The following is a 13,831-nucleotide window of genomic DNA, read 5'->3' on the forward strand; positions in this document are numbered from 1 at the left end:
CTTCTCTAGAAAAAATATAAACAACAAAATAAACTAAAAGAAAGTTATGGGAAAGTATTAATGAATATAAAAAGAAAAGCAATAAACTGGGAACAAGAAAATTAGTAGAACCAATATGAAATCCAAGAATTGGCTTATGTGAGAAGATCTATGAATAAACCAATATCTGGATTGGCCAATAAAGAGAAAGTGTTAATATACAGCACCAGGAATGAGAATGGGAGTCATCTCATTCACAGCAGAAAGTTTAAATGATAAAAATAATATTGTAAATCATACTAATAATTTTGAAAAGCTCCACAAAATGGATTATTTAATACAAAATATATGACCAAAATTTACTCAAGAACCAGCCAAATAGATTTTTTAAAAACCACAGATGAAACAGAAAAAAAAAGTTTATAAAAATATTCCAGATTTAGATGGCTTTCCAATAGAATAATAAATATTCAAAAAAATGAGACTTGCCGAAACCAGTTTGGCTCAGTGGATAGAGCGTCGGCCTGCGGACTGAAAGGTCCCAGGTTCGATTCCGGTCAAGGGCATGTACCTGGGTTGCGGGCACATCCCCAGTAGGAGATGTGCAGGAGGCAGCTGATCGATGTTTCTCTCTCATCGATGTTTCTGACTATCTCTCTCCCTTCCTCTCTGTAAAAAATCAATAAAATATATTTTTTAAAAAATGAGACTTCCTATCTCCATTAGGGCAAAGAAAATAAAGATTGCCCAAAAAGCAAACTGCTGACTAATCTCATGTATGAATATGGATGCAAAACTCCTTGATAAAATTCCAGGGAATCAAATCCAGAAGAGTCTTTTAAAAAGAATATATCAAGACCAGGAATGATTTATTTTAGGAGTGAAAAAGGAGGTCAATATACAGAAATCTATTAATATAATTCATCTCATCAATAGTTCAAGGAAAGGAGAATCAATAAATGCTCAAAATGCATTTTATAAAATTCTACATCCATTGCTGAGAAAAACCCGATCGAACCAGAATAAAAAGATATTTCCTGAACATAATAAAGAACAACCATCTCAAGCTCTTGTGGCAAAAGAATTTCCATTAAAAAGTCCGAAACAAGACCAGGATGCTTACTCTCTAACCTATTACTGAGCATGTTCTGCGAGTTCTAACAATGCAATGGAAAAACTGGAAATATAAACCAAAGAGTAGATGTTGGAATGAAGGATGCAAAATGACCATTACTTGCAAATTATGTGATTTTTCTATATATAAAACCCAAAAGAATTGAATGAGAAGATACTGAAATTTAAGAGTTTGATAAGGGGCTAATATATATATCTCCAATGATTCCCCTGGGTTACAGCAAAAACAGAAAGAAAATTAAATGGAGAATCTTTTGAAATAACAAAGTTACATAAAATTGTCAGGATAAACTTAACAAGAAATTAATAGCAACTATATGAAAATAATTCCTAAACTTTCCTGATGCACATTAAAGAAAAAGTGAATAAATAGAAGACATATATCATTTAAGAACAAATTTAAAATTCATTTATGCAAATATTTTTTATGGGTTTTTAAATTGATTTTAGAGAGAGAGGAAAGGAGAGGGAGAGAGAGATAGAAACATCGATGAGAGAGAAACATCGATTAGCTGCCATCTACATGCTCCTTACTGGGGATAGAGCTCGAAACCTGGGCATGTGCCCTGACTGGGAATCAAACCGGTGACCTCTTGGTGCATAGGTCGATGTTCAACCACTGAGCAACACTGGCTGAGCCATGCAAATATTTTTAAGCACCTACTATGTTCAGAAATGTACCTAAGTCCAGGACACTATATTCTAGGACATATTAGGGAATAAGACATACAAATACCTTTTCCCCTGTGGAATTTACATTCTAACATAAATTATAAATTTAAAAATTCTCCACCAATTTAGTCTATCCATTTAAAGTAATTCAATCAACATCCCAAGAGAAATTTTTGAGGTGAAGGGGAGACTTGACAAATACTTTTAAAGTTATTTTAAAGAATCAACTGGTACAAATAGTTGAAAAAAATTGGCAAATGAGTAATTAAGGGTATTTGACTAAATGATAAACCATAAGAAAGTGTTTCTAAGCATGCACTCCAAAGCAGAAAACAAAGGAAAATAACAATGGATTCAACTATGTGGAAATTAAAGCGCTCAACAAGACAAAAACATACTAAACAAAATTAAAAGCCAAGCAAGACACTGGAAAAAAACCTGCAATGTATTTGACAGATAATGGAGAAATAATCTTACTTTATAAAGATTTGAAAATCTATAAGAAAAGAATATGTGAGTAGGAAAATTGGCAAAGGGTGGGTATGACAATCAATTTACTACAAAAGGAAAATCATGTCCAATAAGTGTATGAAAATACATCCAACTTCGTTAGTAACTGCACATTAAAACACAAATAAAGGATTTTTCATCATCTGTCAAATCATGAGGATGAAACAGATGGTAATACATACTGTGGATCAGAGTGGAGTAAATGGGCACTCTAGTGCATGCCTGCGGGGAATGTAAATTGGTTCCATCTTTCTCCGGGGATATTTGACATTATGCATTAAAGTCTATAAAACATGCATACACTTCAATCTAGAAATTCAACTCCTAGTGATTTATCTTAAGAAAAGAATCATAGATGTAATCAGATTTATCTACAAGGTTGTATATTGCAGCAGCATCAGAAGCAGAGCCAGGTACCTCTCTGGCTGCTGCTCAGCTCCCCCAGGTCTACTAATGCAACTGCAGACTCACCCCGTAGCCTGGCAACCAAATTGCTTCTTGCTGCTCCTTTCTCTCGTCCCCACCCCACTTCCCCAACCCGCTGCTCCTGGCAGCTCCCCTGCTCCCCACATACTCATGGAAGATGTTGGGAAGACTGCGTGGGAGGTGCTGGCCATGAAGTCCGCGATCTGCCGCAGGGCCCAGATGTTGGAGGAATTGTTCCCCTTCTTCATCTGCTCCTGGATGAGGCCTTCCAGCTCCTCCCTGAAAGACTAAAAGCAGGCGCAGAGGCGCTGGTCCCCCAGTGCATCTCAGGAGATCACGGGACCCCCTTCCAAGTGCCCGCCCCACCCCAGGTCAGCAAGGCCGGGGCCACACTTGGGATTCCTGGGCCCCAGAAGACATTGGGCAATTTCACTGGGATTTAGGATCCTCCCCAAACTGCTATTGGGGGAGCCACAAGGAGATGCTGAGAACGGATCCTGCTCACTTTGACCTGTGGGCAGTACTCGGATTCCAGGTAACTTCCTGTGTCTAAGTGATAGTCAAGGTTGGCAGGACTTCAATTTAGTAACTGAGACATGTTAAAAAGCAGAACTAAATGAGGAAGCATGCCCATCTTCCATTAGCTGTGCCTATGGATTTTTTGAGCCTCTCAGTTTCAGAAGGATTTGATGACTTCTGAGTTCTCCACTTCTGGTTTCCCACTACAGTACTCTCAGCCTGGCTTTTCAGAACCCGCAAGCTATGAACAAAGCATGTCTGTCCACCAGGTGGCAGCAGGGAACACTCGTGTTGGTGATTCTATAAAAGGGGAGAAGCAGCCTGAGCTCCTCCCATCCCCATCTCCTGCCTGGGAATAGAGTCCCATCCTCTCAGGCTCCAAACCTGCCACTTCTCCTCCCACACCTGCCACCCTCCTAGTCACACTCTGGGGTTTTTCCACCGCCCCAGTGCTTTTAGCACCTGCCATATTCCTTCAGGCGCCCCAACACAGTGTCACCTGTCACCAAGACCGCGGGCCATCCCTCGGTGCTCCTCTGTGAGGCCTGAGCATTCACTGTGTGCTCTCAGCTAGGGTCACACATGCCCATGCAATGCCCTGGCTCTCAGCTGGGGTCACACATGCCCATGCAATGCCCTGGCTCTCAGCTGGGGTCACACATGCCCATGCAATGCCCTGGCTCCCTTGGGGCTGAGGCAGAGCCCATCCTGGCAAGCACCTGGAGATACCAGCTCCACCCCTGAGCTTCCCAGCCCTTGGGATCATGCACTGTTTCCTGAGGACCCTTAGCTCTACCGCCCTCAGACTCCCATGCTCTTCCTCCCCCCGGCCCAAGAGCGTGTGCCCCCTGCCACTTCAGTGGTCCATTAGGCCCACATGATGTCCTTGCCTCAAGGATGAGCTGAGTCCTTGCCAGGCAGACACCAACTGACCTCCTCTGGAGCTTTGGTGGGATGATCCTCACTTGCTCTCCCTTCCGGGGCCCGTGTCCCATAAGCCCCTGAATTATTGACTCCCCCCACCTCCTGGGACTTCCAGGCTCTCTTCACCCCTGCCCTGGGCATGTCAGCCTTATTGCCCCAACTGTGAGTCCTTTCTGGTGTTCGGGAAGGGGAGTCTCAAGTCTTCCACGTGGCGCCCTCTGCTGGCCTCCGGTTTACGCACATTTGTTCATTGTTAACAGCTTTTGGCGAGGAAGGAAAACTGGAAACTGAGGCTCAGAAGGGACACTGGAAACGGAGGTGGGGCGCTTGTCTCTCAGACGCACAGATCCAAACCACCTACACCTAAGCCAGGTTTTGCCACCCACTGGCGACCAGAGAGAACCAAACACCCTGGTCTGGCTCAGCTTGAAATCGCTAGGACCCTGAGCGCGTGAAAGAGGAATTCTCTTCCAGGTTCACCCAGACGCATCAGCGCAACCCCCTCGCACGCCCGCGGGGCGGCCTGGGGCAGACCCCACGCACCGGGCTCTGCAGGATCATGGTCACGCGCTTCTTCTGCTCCATCAGGTTGAAGTCCTGCCGCAGGTCCGCCGCGCGGTGGCGAAGGCGCAGGTACTCAGGGTCGTCCTCAGAGAAGCGGTCGAAGTAGTGCTGCCCCTGCGGGGGCGGCAGGGAGGCGGCCTCGGGGGCAGGCTCCTCGCTCATTGTCCTGTGGGTTCACTATCCACCCCTGGAACCCTGCGGAGAAGGAAGAGGGCGGACGGGTTGGAGCTCCCAGTCGGGGTGCGCGGGTCCTAAAGCAGAATTCACAGTGGGATGCGGCTATTTCCAGGAGGCTGTAGGCGGGGCCGCGGGTTAGAGGGCAGGGCACGCCGACAAGTGCCGATCCTTAGGGGGCGCTACTGCATCCCTGGACTAAGTGAAAATAAGGCACCCGCCCAGGTGTCCACCACCCTTCCCCGACTAACCCGCCAGCCTCACATGGCCACCGTCCAGTTGAAGTGGACAGTCCCCCCAGTGCCGGTGAGGATGTCTGTGACGCCTACCTTACACAGAGTAAAGCTATTTACTGGGAATGAGCACTTCAGCTAAAACGGCAAGCCCCTAAGACACCTCCTAAAAAAATGTTGGCGGGAAATTCACAAAAGAAAACTGAAAAGAGGAGGACCATGGAAAGGTGGGGATGCTTTTCTGCACAACTTTGACTTGCTCTGGCCTCTGTAAAGGATGGAGGATGCAGGGTTCCTGGAGCAAGAGATCTTCTTCCTGCATCTCCCCCCTCCCCCCACGCCTCCGTCCCCCCGCCCCCCCGCCCCCCCCCCCCCCCCGCCTCTCCCTCAAGCCAAATGCCCAAAGAGAAACATCTGCAAAGAACACAGATGACCTACTGACAGTTGCCTTGTGGGTTCAAGCCAATCCCACGTGGTGGGGTGAGCTAAGAACCTGTCACCTAGCCTCATCCCTGGAACTTGGGGCGTAAGAAGAGACAGACTGCAAGGTCAAACATAGTGGGAACGCATCAGAGCCATGCAGACAGGCAGTCACCACCCAATTCTTCTGGGCAGACGGCGCTGCAGACCAAAATTCTCCCAGAGGCATCGCCCACTGCTCCCCACCCCTTTTAATACTCTTTGGTCCTTTCACAGCCTCCCATCCTTTTAAAAATAGCAACAAGCAACTCCCCCAACAGTAGGTGCATTGGATGTGCTCCTAGAGACCCCTGGGCTCCTTCTGACTGCAGGTTCCACCAGCTGCAGAACCACCTGACTCTCTGCTTCTCTGGGACCAGCACAGACTAGTCCGGAGCCTTCCTGGCCTGGATCCTTTCCATCCTGGCAGGAAAGGCTGATCTCTCGGCTCCCCTGTGGAGTGGCTGCAGTTCCCAGGCATGGGTCTGAGAGGCTCTGAAGTAGCTCTCCACGCCCTGAAGCACCAAGAACAATGGCCTGCACCACTATGCCCCAGGCCTGCCTTCGCCTCTCAGCTCAGCCCAGAGGCGCTCTGGTGGGTGTGGGGTAGGAAATGCAAGCACTGACTCTCTCACCATGACAACAGGGGCCCGCTCAAACCCTTTGACTTTGTGAACCAGAGGTATCCTTCTATGCTCCTCCCTTCTCTCCCCACCCCACTTCCCGCAGTGCTTCCTTGGTGATCAATGTTGTGTGAGGAGTTGACTTAGTGGTTAAAAGCGTGGACTCTGGAGTTCAGATTCCAGCTATGCCAGTTATCAGCTGTGTGATCTTGGGCAAGTTGCCTAACCTCCCTGTGCTTGTTTCCCCGTCTATAAAACGGGGATTGCAACCACTTAGCTACCTCTTTATGCTGTCTGAGGATCCCATTAGTTAATAAATATGAAATACGTACTTGAAATAGTGTCTGGTGCATAGCAAGTGTATTAAGCATTCATTTAGAGGCTAGAGTCATCATAGCATTAAGAACTCCGGTAATGAGAGGCTATGATTCGAGTGTAAACAGGTGCACACTAAATAACTGTAATTATATGTTTTAGTCCAAAAATAATTCAATCTTGAGCTATATGAACAACAGGAAGAGCATGCAGAAAAGACTGGTGAGGATGCCTAGTTCTCTGACCAGACAGGGGGTCACGTCCACCTGGAGATACAGGAAAGAGTGAGCAGGATGCTGAAGATCGGAGGAGCCAGCATTTGTTGTACTGGCGGGACAATGTAAAGAGTTATCTGGTGGGCATTTGTCCCCAGTTTCTGGGACAGAGCTTCAAAAACCCTCAGGACTTCTAAAATGTCCAAAGACATTGGGAATGTCTTCTGTTATTCATAATGAGCCCCTTTCGCCAAACCTGAGTTTATGCTCATGAGGGGACTTAAAGTGGGCCCTTAGATAGTTTCAAGGGAGGGACTGGCCACCAGGAAAAAAACAAACCCTTAATTAGAGTGTTGCAACTTCACCCCAACCACACAGGAAGGGAGGGGGAGGGGCTGGAGGTTGAGTTCAATCAAGTGGCAAATCATTTAAACCATTTTGCCCTATAAAGCCCCCTTCCCCAATAGTGACCCCGCCCCCCATTAAAAATCTCTGACACAGGCTTCCTGGTTGGTGAGCACATGGCCAGGCTGAGCTGTGACACACTGGATTCCATGAGGAGAGGGTAGGAGGCTCTGCACCACATCACCAAGCCCCAGACCCTGCCCTATGCGTTGCCTCCATTCGCTGTTCCCGAGTTGGATCCCTTATACTAAAACTGTCATCAGAATCACAGTGCCTTCGGTGAGTTCTGTAATTGTTCTACTGAATTCTAGAAAGTGAAGGGGAGATATGGACATCCCCACATCTACATCCTAGTCGGTGAGAAGTGTGGGTGGCCTCTGAAGCAGGGGCCATCTTGTGGGCAGCCTTGCCCTTTAGCTTGTGGCAGTTACCTTGTGTGCCCTTTGACTCTGGGTAGTGTCAGAACCCAGTGGCTTCGTAGGATGCCCAGTGAGTGTCAGAGAACCGGTGTCAAAACGGCACCAGGCCACTTCTATTCATGATTTATTTTCATTCCCAGAGCCACTCTATGAGACAGACATTATTGTTCCAGTTTCATAGGTAAAGAAACTGAATCAGAGGTTAACTTACTTGCCCAAGATCACAGAGATAACAGTGGAGCCCGGGTTCCAACCAGGACTGCCTCTGGCTCCTGATCCACACTCCTCCCCTCCAGTGGTCCCAGGCACCTGTTGGGCTGCCATGTGGAAGAGATTTAGGCTGCCTCCTTGGAGCCTCAGGAGCCAGAACCAGAAAAGCCAGTGGTGGCTGCAGGCAGGCAGGTTCTAGTGGAGGGCGCGAGGGAGAACTTCCCATCAGCAGGACTTGCTCAGTGACGGGAAGATGGGACAGGCTGCCTTCTCCCAGGGGAGCTCTCTCCTTGCATCAGGGTGACTCTGGAAGCTGTAGAGGGGCTCCTGCCCTGGCTGGAGGGTTGGCCTAGTGACCTCTAAGGTCCATCAGATTCCATGGTAGCTCTTCAGTGAGCAGGATTGGGGGAGTGCACGCAGGACCTCAGTGTCTGGAAGCTCATGCTGGTGAGATAACCCCCAGCTAAAAGTGTGTCCCACCCTCATCACCACCAAAAGCCACCGACTAATTACCGGGAGGCGGGACCAGCCTTGGCCCAGGCTGTGTCTTCTCAGCAGTCAGCCTGTGCACCCTGCTCCACTCAGCAACACCGTCCACATCTACGGGATTTCAAACGTCTGAGTGGAACCTGAAACACACAGAGATGACACATATGACTCTTGTACCTGCTTTCGCAGCACCATTAGGTGTGGGTTTACTTTAAGGACTGCTGGGAAGTTCTTTTTTAAAAAAATATATTTTATTGATTTTTTTACAGAGAGGAAGGGAGAAGGATAGAGAGTTAGAAACATCGATGAGAGAGAAACATCGATCAGCTGCCTCCTCCACACCCCCTACTGGGGATGTGCCCGCAACCAAGGTACATACCCTTGACCAGAATCAAACCTGGGACCCTTCAGTCCGCAGGCCGACGCTTTATCCACTGAGCCAAACTGGTTAGGGCTGGGAAGTTCTTTAAAATGAACTCGAAATGGATTTTTATTTTAAAAGCAAATTATGTCCATAAAAAGCTAAAGAAAGCTTCATTGTCCTTATAACTGAGGTCAACATTCCTTTCAGAGAGAGAAAATGAAAAATCCTTTTGCTGAGGGTCAGCCAGGGAGGCCCAGTGGAGGGAGTGGAAGGTGAGCCCACGAGACAGAAGCCTGAAGAATATCACACCCCAGGCAGGTAGGAGGGGTTTGATGTTGCCCAGGCCAGGAACTGGTGGATTCCAGGCAATTTCATCCCGAGTGCAAGGAGACCAGGGGCCCCCAGCTCACACCCGGGGAACGGGTTCTAAAGAACTACTGAAGGAGGAATGTAAAGTTGTTAATATCTTACAAACAAGGGCGACTTACTACCCAAAGCATCCTGGGAATCAAGGTCTTCAAACAGTTAATCATAGAAAAAAAAATTAAGGCAAGTGACAGTAGTCCATTTTCACTTGTTGTTCAGACCCATAGATGCTTGTGTCATCCCTGACCGCACTCTCACCCCACCATGACCCTGCCTGTCCTGCCTCAGTGGCCAGATCAGCTCCATCCCTGACCTGGTGCTGCCCAGAGCAGAACATCTGAAAAGACTTGTCTCACCAGTGAGGGGCAAGGCGAATTCGTCTTGGTAGGTATGTTGTGCCTAAGGGAGCCCAGGACACCAGGGCGCCCAGGGCTCAGCATTCCTGTACCTAGGTGGCCCCTGATCCCAGTCCCGATGCTCAGGCCTCTAGTTAGGGACTCTAGATAGAGACCTCCAAACGCTATTCCCTATGCTCTGCATGTCAGTGGCCAGAAGACCTTCCATTGGTCTTATTTTTAGTTAGAACAGGGTCACGGCCACGGCTTAATGCTGCTTCTGTTCAATGCCCACCAACGTGGATGCCCTCCCTTCCAGGGCTGGCTGGCCCCAGGGTGGGGTTGCTGACATACCTCTGGATGCTATTCTTTGGACGGGTGGCCATTGACCCTCCCTCAGGAACAATCCTGCAGCCAGGTAAGCTGTCTTACCTGAAGCACAGCTTCCTCCCCTTCCCCAGGTATCCCTTTCCACAGAAGTGTGAGGTTGTCCCTTAACCTGCTAAGGTTTTACTTTTTAGAGTCTGAGCTATTTCTTATGTCCACTGAAAGAATTAGTCCTCCGCCCCCAGAAGTGATTTGTACCATTCATGTAAGAAGACAGACATCTGACCCCCAGATAAGTATACACCGTACACAGAAGTTCCCACTCCAGTCTCCCCAGTGGTGAAGTTCCACTGTTAGAGCTTCATTTCTTGGTTTATGGGTTTCCCCCTGATTAAAATGAAAACAGCCCTGCGAGTTATTATAGGCAAATGTGTAATTTGTAAAACACTCTCCTGTGGTACCCAAACTGTCAAATCTCTGATCTCGGGGTCAGGCTGAGCAGTGGCAGGACAGGCACTGGATCAGCCAGTCTTAATAGGGAAAAGGGAAGAGAAGGAGCGTGAAGCCAGGGCCGCTCAGGAGGGTCCAGCATCTCGGGAAGGGCCGTTGTCCTAAGTGAGCCTCTGGGGACGCTGGCCTGTCAACCCTCAAGGCCGGCATTGCCACCCATTTAGCCTTTAGTTCCCCCAGCATGTGCTTCCTGAGCCTAGCTCGCTCCAGCTCCCAGCCACCCAGGCCATGTGGGCGGAGCTGAGAAGCAAGGGGAGGGCACCCCATGCAGTGAGAACAGCAGCATCCACCCCCAGGGCACCTGACCCCTCCTGGAAGGCAAGCTCCTGGGCTGCCTGCTCTCAGTGTGCAGTGAAGCTGGGCTGGAGATGGAAGAGTTAGGATATGGGATTCCAATTCTAAGTGGCTGTCCACTAGACTAAACCTGGACAAGTCACAGGTGCTTAGGGGCTTGTGCCCACCTGGATGTCCCACAGCCACCTTGAAGTCGACCTGTGGCCAACCCTGCACCAGCCAGCCCTTTGGATGGGTGGCCCCTGACCCTCCTTCACCCAGATGAACAACCTGCAGCCTCCCTTCCCCAGACAGCCTCTCCTCTCTGCCCCTCACCCAGCTAGCCACCCACCAAGGGTCCCTGAAGGCAGCCTCTGACTCTTCCCTCTTCTCACCCTGCGCACCCACTGTCACTAAGTTCTCTGGTTTTATGTCCTAAATATCTCCCCATCCAGAGCACCACATCCTGGATCAAGCCCACATCCTTTCATGGTCTCTACCCAGTCTTTCCTCTCTCATACCCCCATCCAATCGGTAGCCAGAGTGGCTGCTCTAAATATGCAAAGATGGCCCATGCCTGTCACTGCCCTACTAAACACTCATCTGGGGCCCCCATCACCTGGGGCAGTGTTCCTTTACCTTTTCACTTTTTCAAACCAAACACATGGTCCATGTTGAAAATTCTACACCTCTCTTCCTACCCCCACCCCCAATTCTGACCATGGGACTAGGGGACTGTGGCTCTTGCTCTGGCCACTCCCTTCCTCTTGAGAACTGCCACACTGTAGAATGAGGTCTAAGATCTTAGCTGGCACACCAAGCTCCATGGGCCTCTCAGTGCCCGCCCCCACCCTCCCAGCTTGTCATTGGTTCTCCAGGGATATTCCCAGGACCTGGAAGGCACCAGGCTGGTTCCCACCTTGTGGGTGGTCCATGCTGATCTCCACCTGGAGCACTCTCCTCTTTGCCTCTCCCTTCAGCTCTAACTGTTCTCTCCCTCCAATACCTGTCCCTTAGACTCTCAGGTCACCGACACTCCCCTCTTTCATTCCACCTAGAATCCAATAGTAACAACCTACTACCAAGAGCTCCTAGTGGGCAAGGCCTGTGCCTTCAGCATTTCTCTATTCCCCGTGTTGCCATAGGACCTGGTGCCAGGTCAGTCCCAAATAAATGTAAGTTGAACTAAAACTCAACTACCAGTGAATTGGGAGAAGTTAGGCTGGTTCAGCAAAGCAGCACAGCCAGGACCTGGGGTCCCAGAGGTGAGCAAGGCCCCAGGGGGGCTCACAGCAGCCCCTTTCAGGGTAAGGTGCTGAGTGTTAGTGGAGGCTGCACGGCAGGTGCCCTAGTGCCTAAATCAGCTCCTCTAAAACAAAACGTTCAAACTACCAAGTTCAACTCCACAGTATAACATCGATAATGGGGAGACAAGAGAAGATTATGTTATATACCAACATCATGCACCATAACCCCCTTGACTCTACCCGGTTCAGCCCTGCCCTTGATCTGTCTATCTCCCCTCTTCCCTCCGACAGCCCTGCCCTGTCCCTGCCCAGGACCCTCCGCTCTTTGCTCAGGGGAGCCCCGGAGCTCCCCCTCGGCCTCTCCAGTTTGCATCCTCACACTCTTGACCCTACTCGGCAAGGGCTCTGTTTGGGATTCGCCGTCCTCAGAGAGCAGCTGGGGATGGCAAATCATGAAAGATGTCCCTGTCACGGGTCATTTTCTTCCCTGTCCCTCTGAAGACCAGGAATGTGGAATCACTGGAGTATGACAGCGCATTTCTATGGGTCATTCCTTGTAGCTATAAAAGAAACAGAAGGTCTAGAAGGGGAATAACAGATGCCCAAGTTGCCTGACTTTTTGTTAAAATCCGTGTAAGCTTGTGAGCACCAAGGAAAGGCGGGTGCCTGACTCCTGCCACATCAGCCAGAGGTGTCCGGGCAGAAGCAGACAGGCTATCACCCAGCAGCCCGAGTCCCATGTGGAAAGATGCGCCAAGTTGTCATTTCCCAGCTGCTCCCACCACTGCCCTGGGCATCCACCCCTGTGCGGGTGCCAGCCTCTGATGACCCTGGTCCCAGTCCCCTCGTCAGCTCCAGACAAGGGTGGCACAGGGTTTGCGCCAAGCTTTACTCTGGAAGTCAGAGTCCAAACTCACCGATCCCTGCGTGACACTTCCAAGCCTGAGGGAGGAGCTGGGCTCGGCCTCGCTGCTGAGACCTAGCAGTGTCAATGAAGACTGTTGAATAGAGGACTGGACCACACCCCGCCTGCTCCGTTCAGATAAAGAGAAAGCTCGAACCTCTGGGTGGTGGGATTATGGGTGAAGCTTATCATCAGCTTCTTCACACGCCTCTGGCTTTTTCAAAGTTCTACACTAGGTATTAACTGCTGTAATCATTTAGGACAGAAATAGTTTAAAAGAAGAAAGGGAGAAGAAGAGAGATGGTCAAGCCTCCCTCGGCCCATCTCTGGAAACCCCCTTGGCTGGAAGAATCCTTGAACCTGCTGACTGCTGCAAGCCCAAGAAGCACTCATTTCTGAGCCTCTCACTTTCCTATCAAAGGCCAGTGAATAGCCTATGTTAATAGCCTTCTAGCAAAGGACCCCAATCCTGATGGTTGGTAGGCATTTTTTCCCATTCTTCTGTTCTCCAGCAATTGTAGGCCGAGCATTCCTTCTCACCACTTGGAATCATCTCCTTCCCTCTCGCCGGCCAAGTACAATCATCTGCTGGGTATCTACTGGTGTCCAGAACTGGAATTGAGCATGAGAAGGAAGATTCCCAAAATAAAGGAGATTTGGCCCCTGCCTGCTAGAGGCCCACAGTCTGTGAAGGTGAAAAATACATATATTTCCAACAAGCATTGATTACATTCATTTCAGAAGACCTCTCACATTCAGTTTCAGTCATACTGTGTATATATATTTAACTGTTAAGTTCAACACAATACGGGAAACTGAAAACAAATGAAAGTGCTCACTGTTTTTTAGAACAGGAGACCAGAAACCTTGGGTCCACATTCATGAGGGCCACCGTCCTGAGTTAGACTCTTAATGAAGACATTATTTAATCAATGAAATTCATTAAATAAATGAGGTGTTGGTGCTGAGCTGGGCCCTTCCCATCCGTGCTGCACCCTCCTGGTTTTCAGGGGAGGGAAGTGAGGCTCCAGGCACTGGGGTGGTTTGATCGGGGCCACAGAACTAGCGAAGGGCAGGGCCAGGTGTGATCCCACCTGGGTCCAGCACCTGTTCTCTCTTTTCACTTCGCCACACGTTCCTCCCCTCGTCCAAATGAAGATGAGCAGACGGAAATCATGGAGGGTTTCCATGGAAGGCAGATGGGAGGTGGCGAATGGAAATCAGTAAATGGCCAG

At 49.3% G+C, this 13,831-nt stretch overlaps 1 protein-coding gene across 4 annotated transcripts in view; it reads right to left on the minus strand.

Moving 5' to 3' along the window:
- Positions 1-13,831, minus strand: part of ADD2 (adducin 2) — a 96,480-nt gene that overhangs the window by 34,975 nt on the left and 47,674 nt on the right. For 3 of the 4 annotated variants that reach the window (XM_070429430.1, XM_070429427.1, XM_070429429.1), the window contains exons 2-4: positions 8,295-8,410; positions 4,708-4,923; positions 2,870-3,008 (exon numbers count right to left, since the gene is read on the minus strand). In XM_070429430.1, coding sequence (XP_070285531.1) covers positions 2,870-3,008; positions 4,708-4,890 — 322 coding nt within the window. In that variant the 5' untranslated portion in view covers positions 4,891-4,923; positions 8,295-8,410. Of the gene's footprint in view, positions 1-2,869; positions 3,009-4,707; positions 4,924-8,294; positions 8,411-12,609; positions 12,697-13,831 lie in introns of those variants that run through there. The other variant, XM_070429428.1, reaches the window with a different exon arrangement.

This window comes from Myotis yumanensis, unplaced genomic scaffold (assembly GCF_028538775.1).
Source record: "Myotis yumanensis isolate MYYU_CA2020_CCGP unplaced genomic scaffold, mMyoYum1.0.hap1 SCAF_11, whole genome shotgun sequence".
NCBI classification, from domain to species: Eukaryota; Metazoa; Chordata; class Mammalia; order Chiroptera; family Vespertilionidae; genus Myotis; species Myotis yumanensis.